This window comes from Sardina pilchardus, chromosome 2 (genome assembly GCF_963854185.1).
Source record: "Sardina pilchardus chromosome 2, fSarPil1.1, whole genome shotgun sequence".
Lineage (NCBI taxonomy): Eukaryota > Metazoa > Chordata > Actinopteri > Clupeiformes > Clupeidae > Sardina > Sardina pilchardus.
In genome coordinates, this window is record NC_084995.1 from 4,196,714 (window position 1) to 4,214,249 (window position 17,536).

Consider the following 17,536-nt stretch of genomic DNA (forward strand, 5'->3'; position numbering starts at 1 on the left):
AGAATATAGTCAAGTGCACTGCAAACTGCATATAGATCAGTTTTAATGAAACAAAAAGATAGGCACATTTGTAAACAGGATTTGTTGATGGTTGAGCTGAGGCAAATACTAAGATAGTGGGTTCATTTTTACCAAAGGTATCCACGGGAAACCACAGGAGTACTTTAAACAGACAACACATTTAGTTTGAAATAGATTGCTGGTATGGAATGTTGGAGTTGACAGTGAAACCTTGTAAACAACGACGTGATGACGTAAAGGGGGTGCTGGTCCTTTGGCTCATTGAGGGTTGAGAGTAGCCCAGTCAGGTGTCGTCATGGTAGAGGCAGCGGGGCGTGTCGTGGTCGAACTGTTCCTGCTGCCTGCTGGGTGCAGATGGCCACAGAGGGAGACTGGGTCCCTTGGCGCACACGCCACTGCTGTTTACCTTCCCCAGGCAGAGCGCACCGGTTTGTGCTTCTATTCACTCTCACCTCCACTATGTTCCTCTCAAGAGTTAGGAATGTGCTTTGGCACACAGCTTACACACTGCTGTACTGGTGTGATCTGCTGGAAAGGCTAAGGCTCTTGACACTTGGGTACATTTGCCCACAGACACTGCTGAATCTAGCTCATGGACCACTATCAACAAGCCTGTTTTGCTTGCCCAAACTTGGCTCAGTCATCTTGCTGTGGTATTTGACCACAGCTGTTCACAGCTTTATCACACACAAAGGCAAAACTCTATAAAATGGGTGCTCAGTAAGCTTCTTTCAACAGGCCAAGCCATTCCTGTTGTGCATATTGTTGTAGACCTCTCTGGGCCCTGCAGTGTCAAAAGAATCTTCACAGGTCCTCCTCAAAGAACTGTGCAGAAGATGCTGCCGTTGTTATGGCAACCACTCTCCACTGAGGCGGTAATTCTTGTTGTTACAGCGATAGCAAGGTTTGTGGGATGGGCAGAGGAGCTGGAGCCAGAGGAGTCGTTGCTATGGGGACGAGGAGGGGGGTTTTCCAGGGCCCAGTGGGGGTCAGGGCAGCCGGATCTGGTAAACAAACCAACATTACAGGCTGGTTATTTCTGGATACCAGGGGCCTATTGCACAAAACTAGGATAAGGGATTAACCCGTGATATCTTGGTTATCCTGGCTCAATTTATCCGTGATCCAGTTGCACAAAAGCGGGATAGGGGGCAGCAGGATATGTTATGGTATAAGTTACCATGGCGATTTATTCTGTGGAGCTAGCCTGCTCCTGACCAGGCTCACAGCCAAGATAAGTTGATTCTAATGGTAATTACATAATCTGATTGGTTCAGATAGCTGTCATTCAAATGAGACCTCCACGTGATTTTTTTTAAAGAGCTGTAGATTTCATTTATATATTATTTGCAACATGCATTTACTCGCAAAACACAGCAGAATGTCTGCCTAATACCATATGGATGTCATTTAAATTATGGTGGCCTTATAATTAATAACATAGCCTACTCGTTGTTTGCTTCTTTTTTGACAGATGTTTGATGAATAGGCTGCTGTAGTAGTTGATCGGAAGTGGAGGGAACATTTTTCGAAGGTGTTTTGAACTAATTCGGCTTTTAAGACAAATTAAGATACTTTGTGCATCTTTGCGGTGGCAAAGCGCTTCCTAATGACGTTGCGTGCCGAGACAAGGAAGCTCTCACACATGTGGGTGCATACGTAAATTTGCATTCAGTTGATCTGCCACACCTACTCCCGCTATGTAACAGAAATAATCATGATCCCCCATCCAAAAAAGTAAACTTTACCTCGTTGTTAGTCTATATCAAAAGCGGTTATTCACTTTGTGTGCAAGACGCTATTTTTCGTGTCTTTTTTATTCCAACCGTGAGTTATTTGGGGGAGAAACGAGAACGCGCACACATACCGGATAACTTACACCTGGCTTGATGAATCCGTGTCTGCTTATCCTGGATTGGTCTTTGTGCAACCAATTAAGCCGGTATGCTCTTGTTTTGGATTCAGTGATCGCAGATATCCCGGATATCTTAATTCTGCTTTTGTGCAACGGGCCCCAGATCTGTCTGCTCACTAATAACATATGAAGGCAATCAGAATTGCGAGACCGTGTGAATGCAAACTAGTCTGGGTGTTTCCTGTGAGGCAGTGGTGGTGGGGGGAACTGACCCGTGTAGTGAGGGGCTCAGCAGGATGTTGTTGAGCAGCATGCAGTCGTGGTTTCGAGGGTCCAGTTGAATCTGGGATGTGGGGCTGGACGGGTGGCACTGGAAAACCAGGTTGTCCTGCACCAGGCCTCGCACCTGCTCCTCGATGCTGATCCCACAGCCCAGGCCAGCCTGGACTCGATTCCTCAACACCTGCACGCACCACACACACACACACACACACACACACACACAACAGGAGACTGATGACATTCAGTTATCATCACTAACAACTTCAATAAAAGAACTTCATGGTCAATCATGGTCACTGTCTGCTCCCTCCCTTACTAACCTTTACGTCTGCATTGTCTATCGCTCGTATACCACTTCGCCGGTTTCCCACGATATCATTCTCCACAATCAGTCCGTCTCCACAGTAACTGACACCATGGCCACCGTTGGCATAGACACCATTTCCACGGAGCTCCACGCGGCATTCCTTGGCCACGGTCACTCCAGCATGGGCATTCCCGCGGATGCAGTTGCCCACCAGACGGGTGAGCTGGGTGCTCTGCAGCACAGCCATGCCCACTCCTCTGTTCTCCCCCACCATGTTGCCTACGATGTTCACACTCTCACAGCTCTTCACATACACTCCCTCCGCTACAGGAAACACACACACAGGCATCAGCATAAGCATATACTGTAGGTTTGAATTACTATTTTTCTTAGAACACAGAAATGTCAATCAATGACCTCCATTGTGGCTCATGCAGTTGCTCTCGACCAGTGCAACTGTGATTGGTCGCCGGGCAGAGAAGCGCTCGTCCTCACTGTCAAGGTCATTCTCCCATGCAGACAGCTCTCCTTCCTCATTCAAATTTTCTCCTCCAACTCCTCCTCTCTCTCCATCTCTCTCAGCCCCCCTGTCCACTCCTCCTTCTCTCCCAGCTCCAGGCTCGGGGTCCTTCCGGCAGAATAGAGCTAGCCCATACATACGGTTATGGGTGATATAGTTCCCCAGCAGCTGAGGCAAGCTGGACGACATCACCCACACACCACAGCCATTGTTACCTAGAGAGACAAAAAAATTGCACAGCAACACCAGAAGAGATATTAAAATGATCTATTCATAGGTTTCATCTGGTCCCTTTCCACAGGTGTGTTAATCAAGCACCATGCAGTCTGCATTAATAATATAGGTGCTTGATTGTGTACACCTGTGGAAAAGGACCTGATGAAACCCATGAATCTATTCAATGCTCAGTGGGATTATCTGTATGTCCTGCAAGCACTACTAAACACATTTATGGTCACTATTGAAAATGTAGTCCAACAGGAAGTCCTAAGGGAGAGACCGAACAGGAAATGCTTACCATAGATGTGGTTTCCTTCGATGAGGCCCCTGCCCCTCTCCCCCACCACCACCCCATCAGAGTAGCCATGGCAGATGAAGTTGTTCCTCAAGATGGGATCTCCCCCGCGCCGGATATCTGCCCCGCCCCACTGGTTCTCACGGATCACATTGTCTACAACCACCCAGTCAGCAGGGAAACAGAAATGAGACTAGTTGGGGAGAAAACGAAATCATACAGTACAACATTTAACAACAAGAGTCAACAGTCATTATACCAGTGATTAGGCCTCGGCCATTTTCATTCACAGCGATGCCTGCTGCCTGCCCTTGGAAGATGTGGTTTCCACTGCACCACAAACACAAGTCGTTACATCATTACCATAATATACAAACCAACTAACATATAAAAACACCAGTGTTTCTGGAACTGTTTTAAGGTCATGTTCATAGTATTACACTCATAACTCCCAGTATACCTGACCACAGGATTCCCATTGAATAGTATGTAAACTCCGGCCTCCTTGTTGCTATAGATCTGGTTGCTACGGATAGAGCCTTTGCCGTTTCCCAGAACAACAATCCCAGAACGCAGACCACTGTGTATTCTATTGCACTAAGGACAAAGAGCAACAAAGGCAGCAAGTGAAAGAGTGAACAGAGGCAACAACAACAAAAGATAACATGTCAAGAATAAATATAGAATAATTCCTCATTACAATGACAATAATTAAAAATATGAATTTCATGAATCCTCAGCTGTACTCATCGGGAGACACAGTATACTCATGTATGCTTTTGAGGGTCTGGCCTGCATTCCTGAGTGGGATAGCTGTTCACATCACCATGGTGACAACATAATGCCCTTACTAAGGGTGATGATGTCAAACAGCTGCTCATCGCCCTGTGTGAAACTACATAGGGCTGCACTCTAGCACACAGTAAACTGTCGCTTAGAGGTACATTATTAATGGCGGTGTGACACAGGCTCAAGATGGAGCAGTTACAAGAAGTAAAAAATATAACTCATAAGAGGATTACAGAGGCACTGGTTGTTAATTGAATACCAGGATGATGGGGTTGGCTCCCTTGCGGATGTCGAGGCCAGCTTCAGCATTTGAGTGGATATTGTTTTCAGCGATGAGCCCTTGAGCAGAGAGACGAAGGAACACCCCAGAGGCTCTGCACCCACTCACCTCGTTACCTAACATTACCATCTGAAAGAGACAATTAAGAAATGCCTCAGAGGAAGACGGAAGAACGGAGTGAGGTAAAACCAGTGCTTTGCCAAGGTGCAGTGAATCATGCATTGAAATTTGAGCAAATTACCTGTCCACTCCATGTGCCATAACTTACATAGGAACTGTGTGTGTGTGTGTGTGTGTGTGTGTGTGTGTGTGTGTGTGTGTGTGTGTGTGTGTGTGTGTGTGTGTGTGTGTGTGTGTGTGTGTGTGTGTGTGTGTGTGTGTGTGTGTGTGTGTGGTTTATGGTGTATGTTGTTCTGAACGTAGCACCCTACCTTAGCATTCTGAATGCAGCGGACGGCGTAGTGCAGGCGGGTGAAGACATTTGCTTCGAGGCGTGCATGGGCGTGGTTGCACATGTGCACGCCACCCTTGCCATCCCGTAGCAGGCAGTGACGCAGCACACAGCCGTGCACCACTGCAAACAGCATCTGTGCATCGGCATCCGCTTGCATCTCTTGGACCAGGGAGCGTAGCCCAGGCTCCTCCATCTCAACCGCATCCCCACGCTCCCACAGGTGGGCCAGCCCATGGGCCTCGTAGGAGAGCAAGTACGCCAGGTCGGTTCTTTTCATCCCCCCACCCTCCTCATCCTCTTTCTTCAGGTCACTCTCAATCCATCCATCCTCCAGCAGCATGCCCTGGCTCAGTAGTGCTCCCTTTCCCCCTCTCGCCCCTCCTCCTTTCTCTGGGTCTTGACCAATCCAAGACTCCATGGGGATGGGCCCTCCAGGGGGCATAGCTGAAGACGGACTGTTCACAATGCCCCCTTTAAGGGCATCTGTTGGTGTCATTGCCACGGAGTTTGTTGCCATAGTTTTAACAAGAGCAGCCAGATGCTTGCAGGCCCAGTTACGTTCAGCAACAGGGGGGCCTTCCACAGTCACAGATGCAGAATCACTACCGCTGAACTCGCAGCTGTCCATCAGGCTCAGGGCCACGCCTACGAAGTGCGCAGAGGCTCCCTGAGCAAATGAGCAGAAGCGTGCTTGGCATGTGCCTGGACCCCGCACCTGCATCTGGGCACCCTCAAAGTTACAGTTGTCCAGCTGGACATGACCTGCTGATGTCTGCACATACACACACACACAAACAATACAATAGTGTTTGAGTGTCTGTGTTTGTGTGAGAAAGAGACAACCATGGGAACATGAAGGACGTGTAAAACTCTTTTACTTGTTCTTTAAACCAGAGCCAAATTAGTTACATTCATTACAGTTTTACGCTCCCAGCAAATTGGTCTTAGAATAATTCATTTTGTTTTGTTGATATGTCTTTTCCACCACAAGGTAACATATACAGTATGTCTAACTTGTGTGCCACTCGTAGGATAACCATGTTAATTACCAGAAATAAAAAGAACTTTCATTGCTGTAGTTCTCTTACCTTGTAAACCACAGGGGAGAACCAAGCGGGCATCAACACCAAGTTGCAGAGTCGGACAGTAGGGCACTGCTGATCAAAGCTAACCAACAGTGCCACATCGCCCAACTTGCCCACACCCACAATCTCCACAGGCACTTTGAGGGACACCTCAGCCTGCTCCTCATAGAGGCCTGGCTGGAGTGCCACCCGGTCATAAGGTCCTGCCACCGTCAGTGCTCCTCTCAGAGTCTCGAAGTCACAGCCCACACCGGCCCCCACGCGCCACACACGCCTGTCTTTGCGCCTGCGGAACAAGGTGAGACACGCAGATGACTGCAGCTCCGGAACATTCTGAGCCCATGTGCGGCTGGCTAGAGCGTGCTGCCGCAATGCCTCTCTCCAGGAGGGCGGCTCCAGGTTGGGCCAGCGGGGCCAGTTGGGGTGGCGGCACTCAGGACAGCCCAGGCAGAGCTGGCGCCAGCGGGTGGCATCCAGGCTGAGGACCAGCTCGCGCCACGCCCGGCACACCTGGCAACACCTGCCCAAGTCAGGAAGGGGCAGGTAGGCCAGAATCATCCGCCACAGCTCCATTGGCAGTGCCCCCATCTCCATCATACTGCTGCCCTCCTTCCTACATCATAGAAGAGGACACAGACACCGTCTCTGTCAATCACTGATGAAATTCATTAGTCGGGTAAATGGCTCACTAAGAAAGTCACTATACCTGAAGCCCCTTGAGGATATCACTTGTCAATTCAAATCCCAGTGAGTCAGGTGATAGGGGAGTTCCATGACATTCAAAAGATGGCCCTCATCTGATAACAGAAATTCATACAGCATTAATAGACCTTTTTAGTTTTGTAGTTGCATGAGGTTTCAACTCGAAACATATTCCTCCTGGTAACTGAAAACTGTAAGGACAGTTAATCTGTTGGTTTTGTACGTTGATCACTGAGTAAGCTCATATCTCCTTCAAAGTAAGCAAGGCGAGGCAATAGACAACCTATGGTTCAAAGTAGGTGATTAAGTGGCAAACCTAGCTAAGATAACCCAGACAAAATTGTAAACCTGATCAAAGAACAGCCCCGGGGACTTCAATGTCCAAACTAAACAAAACCAAATGGCTCTTCTCTTAAAAGGTTTACCATTTCCTCTGGGTTAATTTACCCAGATCTGTCACTTAACCACCTAGGCCACTTGGAATACACCTCTGCATGCAGTGTGAGGGTATTCACACATCAGAGCAGATGACATCCAACTCTGGAATGCAATTGGATCCAATGTCTGCCGCAACCTAAGTTAAGTCCTTTTCTGAGTAAAAGTTGGGCTAGGCTACTTTGTTCTGCATTCCTCCCTGTCAGACCATTATAAATTCTGTCGTGATTACTTACGTGTGCACTTTTACAACACAACTCCGACTCTGACTGTGCATTTTGTGACAGGAAAACCTTATTGCACAAATCAACAGACAAATTGCACCTCTCTCCTCGTTTAGCATTTGCTGATGACGTTTGTATAAAATGCACCTCGAATTCAGCTACATTTTCTTTGGTCCCTCCTAGCACATGTGATCAGTCCTTCCTGGCAAAAAAGATTTAACAAAAACAGTTAAGTGGGGGTCTCACTAAGCGCAACAGCATTGAAAACAACAAATAGCCTAATGTTTATGCATGACAGCTACGTCGATGTCTAATGAAAATAGCTGAACAGCATCTAGATCGATCGCACTAGGAAAAACAAAAACCATTCATGCAACTTTGTAGCCATCATGCCCACTACAATTTCCCTTGTTATCAACGATACACTGTTACAATAGCCTACCCTACGCGAGTAGCAAAAACAGTACACAAACTTGCGTCATTCAAGAATGCGTTTCTTAATACCGTTTATGTTGTCTTTCGCCGGCCATCATTTGAGTCGCTATCAAACCTCAATTACTCATTCCAGGCATACGGGTTCCGCAGTTGCATTCAGGAACTGCACACCGAGGAAGGACGAATCGGGTGTTTTTTCCTGGGCTTTCTCCTCCGGTTTCCGACGAAACGTAGAAACGGGGGCAGGCTAGTATGTGAACCCAAAGGGAGTAGGTATTCACGGAAAAAAAGAGGCGTAAGTCATGCGACCAACCTCCTGAAAACCATTCGACTAGGCCTATCTACAACCGTTGCAACTTCATGATGTTCTCATGATTAGGCTAGCGCTGTAGCCTAGAGGAAGAACTGCAAGGTGAGGTGCCAGGTGTTGTTGAAGATATGATTTAAGGGAGATGAACATTTACTCGGGGACAGAGAGATAATAGATTCAAGGAGAGAGGATCAATCCCCATTACTTAGGCTGTTTAACGTGGAGCTGCAGTCTTTATTCAGTCTTTGTTTATTATAGGCTACACAAACGCGTGTCTTAGGCTATTAGGCTTTGTGATGATGATGTATGCTGGTTCATTGGTTTATTTCCATGATGATCTGCGCGGAGGGAATCAGAGAACTCCGGGTAGGCCTACAATTACAATGGTGGTGAAGTTGTTTACATAGCTCAACAGTACCATCTAGTGGTCTACTCTTTGCTGAAACGGGGGAGTGGGTGTTTGATTTTTTCCTTTAACTTATAACGCATGGTCTTCACCATGTAGGCCTATGAGATGTTGGTCATCATGTCTAATTATGTCATATTATATCATATAGTTGTTGTCAAAGGTTTTTTTTAATTATTATTATTCTTTTTTCCCGTCATCGATCCTCGAGCCCCCGCCCGAAGCCCAAAAATGACAGTTTTTCCTACAACTACCTGAACCGTGGCGCAGAGGATGACAAAATGTTTATCGTATGTTGGTCTCAAGAGCTTGCACCACCTTAGCTTATAACCAGTCATTTGTGATTTGCACCCCCCTGGTAAAAATTGAAAATGCAATGTAATATTGCTTTAATTGCCCCTATCTTCAGATGAGATGAACTGCTCCAAATTTCATGTGTATGATGAACCTCACACCCCCTGGGAATATGCCAAGTTTTGTGGAATTTCATCCATTGGGGGCTATAAAATAAATGGATTTATGTGTACATTCAGGACTGTATACCCATCGGCCTGTAGATGGTGGTATTAACCCTCTGGAGTCTGAAAAACTGTTCCAAACACACATCTCAATCTCTGCTAGTTTTTGTCCTAGAAACATATAAGTGACACCATTAGAAACCTTTAATGAACTAGTTTCCAAATATATATGTTTTAAAAGAGAATAGTTGCTCTGGGTGCTGGATGCTACAGTCATACACACACACACACACACACACACAAACATGCAGGAACACACACACACACACATAAATACACACACACAGACACCTACACACACACGCACCAGCACACACATGCACATAACAAATTACACAAACACATGCACAAACACACCCACACGCATGCACACACACACCCTCACACACATACACACACACACACACACACACAGATGCACAGTGTACACACACACCTACATACACACACACACACACACACACACACACACACACACACACACACACACAGATGCACAGTGTGCACACACACACACACACACACACACACACACACACACACACACACACACACACACACACACACACACACACACACACACACACACACACACACACACACACACACATCTTTGAGTAAGTTTTGTGAGACCACCGGAGCTGAGAAGTGAGTGTGTGTGTGTGTGTGTGTGATGTACTATAGCCTGTGAGTGTGTGTGTATGGGTGCGTTTCTGTGTGCCCGTGTGTGTGTTTGCATGTGTATATGTGTGTATGTCCATGTTCTGTGTGTATTCTGTGTGTGTTCTCTTTCTTTCTCTCTCTCTCTCTCTGTGTCTGTGTGTGTTCTGTGTTATCTGTGTGTATTCTGTGTGTGTTCTCTCTTTGGGTGTATCTGTGTGTGTGCCTGTGTGCCTGTGTGTGTGTGTGTGTGTGTGTGTGTGTATGTGTGTGTGAGTGTGTGCCTGCGTATGTGTGTGTGTGCACTCGCGTGCATTTGTGTGTGTGTGTGTGTGTGTGTGTGTGAGTGTCTGCCTGTGTGTGTGTGTGTGATCTGATATTGGAGTGACAGTGACGGCAGAGAACACAGTGAACATATATCCAATCCAATCCAATCCACTTTATTTATATAGCACAATTTAAACAAACACAAGGTTTCCAAAGTGCTGTACACCACAAAATGAGGACAACAGTAGGATAAAAGAGATAAAACTACTACTAAAAAAGTAAAAGAAATAAAATAAAAGAAGTAGGATAAAAAGAACGTAGGATAAAACTATTCAATTAGCATAAAAATAATAAAATAGAATAAAATCAAATAAGATAAAACAACAAAACAAATAAGATGAAAATAAGTAAAATCACATATACACATAGAGACACATAAAACACACACACAAGCAGACACACACACACACACACACACACTCAAAGACAGAGAAGCACTCATACACAAAAGCAAGCGCACATGCACACACTCATTAACATACATAAAAGTTGCAATAGGGGATGGAGTAGGCGATGGAAACAAAAGCGTGATGGATATTTGCGGAGAGAATGTGCAGGACTGAGCGGCGGTCATATTGTGTATCGCTTTGCGGTACATCTAGTTATTTAATAAACCACGAGTCCGACTGTAATTTAACGTGTAGCCCCCACTACCATACATACTAAGCTACATCTCCCTTTTCTAGAATCAGCTGGGTGGACTATTAGCCTAGTTGATTCCTCAGACCTAGGATTATGCTTCTTTTGTTGGAAGATCTGTTCCTATCTAAACAACAAACAGTTTTCCCTTTTACTGAACATCATTATTCAACCTATGTCTTTGTGTCTCTCACTTCGTGTAAACGTCATATTTTATTTAGTCAATGCTGTAACCTTTCAAACAGTATTTTCCCCTTTTCCATGTTTAGGACAAATACCAATTTAAAAATCTCATTCTCTCCACATTGACTCAAAACAAGTAGGCCAGGCCAGGGGGAGACTGGGGCTGGTTGGATCAATGGCAGGTTTAAGTAGCCTAAGCCCAATTCACACCAAAGATTCCCGACGTGACGAGACTGAAGCCCAATTCACACCAAACATTCCCGACGCGACGAGACGGAGTTACAGCGGTGTGAATTAGAAGTTGCACGTAGTTGCAAGCCGTCGCAAGCTGTCGCAGAGCATTAACTGTTGAGTCGCAGTCGCAAGGTTTTAGAACGTCGCGGCTCGGCTCGTCTCGTCTCGTCTCGTCGGGAATCTTTGGTCTGAACCCTACTTGAGTTGCAGCGGTGTGAATTAGAAGTTGCACGTAGTTGCAAGCAGTCGCAAGCCGTCGCAGAGCATTAAACACGTTGAGTCGCAGTCGCAAGGTTTTAGAACGTCGTGGCTCGTCTCATCGGGAATCTTTGGTCTGAACCCTACTTTAATATCTAAAGTGTGCATCCACAAAATAAACACTAAAATAAGTTTTCCGGTCTTAGCTGGTTAATACACACATAAGAAAAATATCTTTTAGGTGAGGGCAACTCCTTGCCCTTCCCACTAAGTACATTCTAGCATTGTGGTAAGGTAAGAAATATTAATTTACCTGAAAGAAACTGGACTTGGATATATTTTGATATGAATTTGGTAAGTCTGTGGTGACTGGTGCTGGTGGGCTAACACCATTGAGTGTCCAAACATGGATGAGGCAGGTTGGCACACTGATTTTGGGGTTGGTTGGCACAAACATTCCCTATCCTATTTTGTGACAAATCTATAAAATGTGTGTTTTACACAAAACATCATCTATCTTTAAACCTTTAAACCATACATCTTCAACCATACATCTTCAATCTACATTGTTATTGTAATTACTGAACGTAATTTTAGGCTACATTTGGAAAGATTTGGTAGGAGCCTTGACAGTGGGTCCTACTTAAAGGAATATTTCGGTATTTTACACTTTGAGCCAGTTTTCTGTATTGCCTAGTATGAAAACGAGTGTTTGACACCGAAATCTCGACGATTGAGCCTGTTTGTGGAATTTGGCAGCTTTAGAATGGAGCTCTGTATGGCTTTAGCATTGCTCGCTTTGTGCATGGACTATTCTGTCTTTAAAGCACCTTAAACGTTTGTTTTTAAAAATGTGCAGCTCACCGAGTGGTTACTGGTCTTCAACGATCTTCTATAGCAATTTTCGCAGTGAAATTCAAATTCAGTTGTGTTATATTAAGCACACACGGTTGTGAGGTATCTGAAAAAGTACTTTGGGGATTTCGAAAATCATAATAAAAGATGACAGAAGCTTTATTTCGCTGCTAAACTTGCCATAGATCATCATTGAAGACCAGTAACCACTCGGTGAGCTGCACATTTTTAGCGTTTAGGGTGTTTTAAGGACAGAATAGTCCATGCACAAAGCGAGCAATGTTAAAGCCATACAGAGCTCCATTCTAAAGCCGCCAAATTTCACAAACAGGCTCAATCATCAAGATTTCGGTGTCAAACACTCGTTTTCATGCTCGGCAATACAGAAAACGGGCTTAGTGTAAAATACCGAAATATTCCTTTAAGAAAAACACAAAGCCTTACAGGCAGTGTGAAAGATGAGCACTTATAACAAAAGGAAAAGGAATAGGCATACTACGAAGGACTATAACATAGGTGTTCCAACTAACCACGACTACATGCCAACCAACCCCATGCCTGGAGCAGGTTGGCACAAGTGCACAACATCACTTTGATCACATTTAGCTAAAAAAAAGGGTTCATTTGTTAACAATGAATACATATTTTAAGCAGAGATCCCAAGCTTTCAGTTAATCACACTTTTAACGTGACAGTTTTAACGCATGGTAAGATGGAGAAATATAACCGAGAGTAAAAAGTGTGCCAGCCAGCCCCGGTCTCCCCTGATTTTACTGAAGCAACACTAAAGAGGTTTTTTAACCTTACAATAATGTTTCCAAAATCATTTCAGTGGTTCATCATCTCGTCTGTAGTTCGATGGAATGAGACATAAGAAACTGTAAATTTGACTTGCCACGATGTTGCAATACATCATACTTTTATAAAATCATGCAACATACTCTACCTTGTCCACTTCGTTCCAAGCTTCGCCACTGTGGCTGCTCCACTCCACCAGTTGTCCCGGAGAGAACAGAAATTTCATTGGGGGCCTGAGCAACAATGTGCTTTTTAAAATCTGAAGCTGGCTCTTTGTAGTGTACCCATCCTTGTTGCACCAGACCCGAAGCTCCCTTTCATCCCCTACATGGACACTAGCAATGTGGAGCTGTCCTATCCCAGGTGACAGCAGATGGGGAGAAGGTAATTGAGTATTACAGTCAATACTTCAACAGAGCTGAACGCAACTACTGTGTGACCCAGAGATAACTGTTAGCTTTTGTCGAAGTAGTTCATCATTTCGCCTCCCTGCGTTGGCTCCTCTTTTTCTGTGAGCCAGAGGGTCAGGTCGCCCATTGGATTGAACAGCTACAAGAGCTCTAATTTGAGATTCAGCACCGGAAGGGAGAAAACCACCAGAATGCTGATGGGCTGTCCAAGAGGAGCTGTTCAGCTTCATGTCCGCAGTGCAGACGTCTGCCTGGCAGTGCTGAGGGCACGTTGCCTGATGGATCCAGAACTCCATGTTGTGATCAGCTGGGTGGAGGCTGGACAGTACCCACCCTGCTGATGAGACGATGGGTGGTGCCTGCAACAGGCTTACCTAAATGGCAGACTATTATTTCCAAGTTCAGCTGTGGATTGGTCCTCGCAGCCATGCAGGGGCAGCCTGAAATGGGTCACTTTGGGGTGAAAAAGACACTAAACTGTGTGCGGAAACAGTTCTAATGGAGCACGTGCAGGAGGGATGTGGAATCCTACTGCCACAGGTGTGACGCATGCACTGCCCGTAAGGGGCCCATGGGCCATTCCCATGCTCCACTTCAGCAGATGAGGGTAGGCTATGTGATCATATAGTGGTGGATGTGATGGGGCCCTTGCAATTGAGATGAGAGCATATGACCATCATAGTGCAGGGCAGAACTTCACTGTGGGTAAGTTGGGCAAAAAGGACAGTGACCCAAGCTCGACTCGGCATGGGACGGCATGGTAGAGAGAGTTGGGGAAGTGATGTATCGCATCCGTAGAAGACCTGGAGTGCGGTGTGTGGTCCTCTCGTCTGTGCCTGACGACCATAGGGAGGAGAGGGTCCATGGGTGGCCCCAGCCGAGACCAGCAGGTGAGGCCCATCCAATGGCAGCGTGCTCCTCCTCGCCTATGCCTGACAACTATAGGGTGGAGAGGACCCACCGGCATCGGCCCCGGTGGAGACCAGCAGGTGAGGGCCGTCTAGCGGCGGCGTGCTCCTCCTCGCCTGTGCTTGACGAATGACGACCACAGGGAGAGGGCTCGTAGGCGCTTGGCTCATAGGCTGGTGGGCGTATCCAGTACTGTCCAGGGGGGATGGAGGCGATGCACCTACCAACGACAGGTGGCACTGGACGACCCTGTCTCGCCGCTTGGTGCTGTGCTTCCAGGTGCATCACCACAGCAGCTCCAGCGACAGCAGCATACAAAAGCTAACCTGACTCTCGCCAGATCCTTGTAGTTCGCTGAGCTTCACACAAGGATCTGGGACTACTCGATAGGAGATGTATTTCTGAAGGCGGGGCCTTGTAAAACATCCTCGCATGTGATTTGATAAACCACTTGTCCGTTATCTTGAATGACGTGCTAGGCTACTTCAAGCTCTTGCCAAAGCCGGTCGGAAGAAGAGTGAAAACATCCTTGCCACCAATAAATGCCTTCAAAACCATTCTCTGTTCATATTTTAAAGAATGAATACTCGATAGATTCGACAAAACGGTTGAACTAGCATAATCAATGTCAGCACAAGACTCCTCGTTGCGTGCCGCCATTGTTGTTTGAATCAAACACTCGCTTCGGCGCTCCTGATTGGTTCATCATTTTTTGCACCCTGGAAGGAGTTTGGATTGCCCTCGAGCCCAGACCCTTGTGTGGAGCTCAGCGAAACGCCTCTGGTGGAGCATTGCGGAACTACAAGGGTCTGGCGAGAGTCAGGCTATACAAAAGAATTGCGATACTGTGAAATTAAAAATGTCACAATACTTAATTTTATTTGTGTCGATACTTTTAAGAATGCCTGTGTTCTTTTGAAGTAACATGCGTGTGCACAAGGCATGTGTGTCTTCTCCTCACACACACGTTATTCATGTCATAAACAGCAATACATAGCTGCTACAGTGTTTGGCGTAAGTGAATACACCCATGCTAAAGTTGACTAAAAAGAGGAATAAGACATTATCTTTTGGAAAGTGATCTTAATGCCTTAATTAAATAAATGAGGAAAAATCCAACCTTTAAGGACACCAATTTTCTTTGTGAATGAATAATGTCTCGTAAATAAATAAATGTTCTTCCATAAAATACAGGGGGTATAAGTGAGTACACCCCTATGTTAAATTCCCATACAGGCAGGCAGATCTCTTATTTTTAAAGGTGTACTATGCAACGTTTTTCAGTTAATCAATTTGTTCCATACTGTTATATATGATTAAATGAGTCATTATCGGTCGAACAGTGTTTTTTTGGCCGTCCTAGTGGTCTGTAGCGGTAGAACCACACTTGCAACTTCAGGAGACCTCGGGCACGCACCCATGCTCTACTCCAGGAAGTGTCATGTAAAGTCTCATGAAAAGGCATGGCAGACTAACCGATTGAGGAGTTTCGTAAAAAAATACACATTAAAGCTGTAGGGGAAGCTCTGCAGAGACATATGCAAGCAAAAAACGAGCGAAAACGAAAGTGAAACCGGCGATGAAATCGCCAATCCTGCATAGTATACCTTTAAAGGCCAGTTATTTCATGGATCCAGGATCCTATACATCCTTATGAATTTCCCTTGACCTTTGGAATTAAGATAGCCCCACATTATCACATACCCTTCACCATACCTAAAGACTGGTATGGTGTTTTTTTCAGTTAGCCTATTAGCTGGTTTGATTTGCATTAAGCTCAATGAGTGTACATGATACAGTGTATCATGAATGCATGACTGATTTGTCCATGACTAATGCAAGATTTGTTATCCATACTGTATGTCTTAGTATTGTTTAGCTTTCAGGCTGTCAGGTTGCCTGCTAAAATTATGAAGTTTCTGGGTGGCTAATTAGGATGGGAGCTCATACACCCATTTAGCCTACTCATAATTTTTCCAAGTGATGTTTTTGTCTTTACGCAGCTGCAAAAAATGCAGTGTGTATGTGTGTGCATACTTTGTAAACGTTTTCTGTCATATCTCCTTACTCGTGAATCAATGTTGCTTGTAAGCTGGTATGCGATTTAGCCAAGGAAATAAATAGGAGTGATCTCTGAGACTAATGTTACCTTTATTATTTATGTTACCCACAAATGTAACAAAGACCGAGGAGCTGATAGTGGATTACAGGCGGCTGCAGGGAGAAGAACACGCACCCATTCACATCGGGAGTGCAGCAGTGGAGAGAGTCAAAAGCTTCAGATTCCTGGGCATTAACATCAGTGAGGATCTGAGCTGGACACACCATATAGGTGTGATCACAAAGACAGCAAGACAGCGGCTCTTCTTTCTACGTCTTTCTGCGACGTCTTATTTTTTTGTTCTTTCTAATTTATTTCTGGACACTTGAGCACAATGAGTCTCATTACTTATAAATTATTTTTTATGAGTATATGACAATAAACTTGAATTGAATTGAATTGAATTGAATTGAATTGAAAAATTTGTACATTTGCCAGACACTTGAAATGGCCCGCATGTGCATGGGCTAAAAGTTTCTTGGAAAACATTATTTGTGGCCTATAGCCTACATGCACTGCACCAGTTAAAACAGAAAACACATTCACACATTTTATTTCAACACTGGTTAACAATTTCAATCACACAAGACTTGCATGTCTATGTCGACTAATTAACGAATTGGCTGCATCTGAAAACAAACACTTGCTGTTCCAGAATGGACGCGACCGAATTAAGAATCTTCGCATTCAAAACCCTGCGACGTCCTCTTGATTAGGCTACCGAAATTCTAAAACAGAGAAGGAAGACACGGGCAATCATATCAGCATACACTTACGCTGCAATTATTGCTGCCACCTCAATTGAAAGGGCGATTTGCGTCCCTGAAAGGACGCAGGACTGGTGGGAGCGAGTTGCCGCCCTCTGAATTGTAACCTAACGTCATTAACAGGCGCTAAATTGTCACGGATTAATGACGTGTGGGACGCATTGCACTGGAATATCCGATTTATCTGTTTAGACTTTAGACACATGAACAAATATCTAATTTTAATTTAATTTAATTTAATTTAATTTAATTTAATGTCGCTTATAGAGCGCCAATACATTACACATGTCTCATGGCGCTTTACAGAGTGTTAGACAT

The 17,536-nt window shown here is 45.2% G+C and overlaps 1 protein-coding gene across 4 annotated transcripts; it reads right to left on the reverse strand.

Annotated features, from left to right (window-relative positions):
* Positions 1-26: 26 nt before the first annotated feature.
* On the reverse strand, positions 27-8,231 carry fbxo10 (F-box protein 10). 4 transcript variants are annotated; one of them, XM_062517005.1, is made up of 13 exons: positions 7,973-8,231; positions 7,616-7,666; positions 6,814-6,904; positions 6,111-6,720; positions 5,000-5,794; positions 4,548-4,697; positions 3,960-4,096; positions 3,759-3,829; positions 3,503-3,655; positions 2,883-3,200; positions 2,479-2,789; positions 2,149-2,339; positions 27-1,025 (listed from the first exon to the last, which is right to left on the reverse strand). In XM_062517005.1, the coding sequence occupies exons 4-13, from the start codon at positions 6,702-6,704 to the stop codon at positions 839-841; spliced, it is 2,907 nt and encodes a 968-aa protein (XP_062372989.1). In that variant the 5' UTR covers positions 6,705-6,720; positions 6,814-6,904; positions 7,616-7,666; positions 7,973-8,231; the 3' UTR covers positions 27-838. The 4 variants fall into 4 exon arrangements, with proteins under 4 accessions (XP_062372989.1, XP_062372982.1, XP_062372973.1 ...); XM_062516998.1 differs by having other exon boundaries at positions 7,616-7,670; XM_062516989.1 differs by having other exon boundaries at positions 7,481-7,670.
* Between the last annotated feature and the right edge of the window lie 9,305 nt (positions 8,232-17,536).

Bases quoted from the DNA above. Each gene is read 5' to 3' on its own strand.
- fbxo10 (XM_062517010.1), bottom strand. From the start codon at position 6,704: ATGATGGAGATGGGGGCACTGCCAATGGAGCTGTGGCGGATGATTCTG. The intron at 4,097-4,547 runs GTATTCAATTAA...CTTTGTCCTTAG, and splicing joins GAGCCAACCCCATCATCCTG to TGCAATAGAATACACAGTGG. The intron at 2,790-2,882 runs GTCATTGATTGA...TGTTTCCTGTAG, and splicing joins CTGCATGAGCCACAATGGAG to CGGAGGGAGTGTATGTGAAG.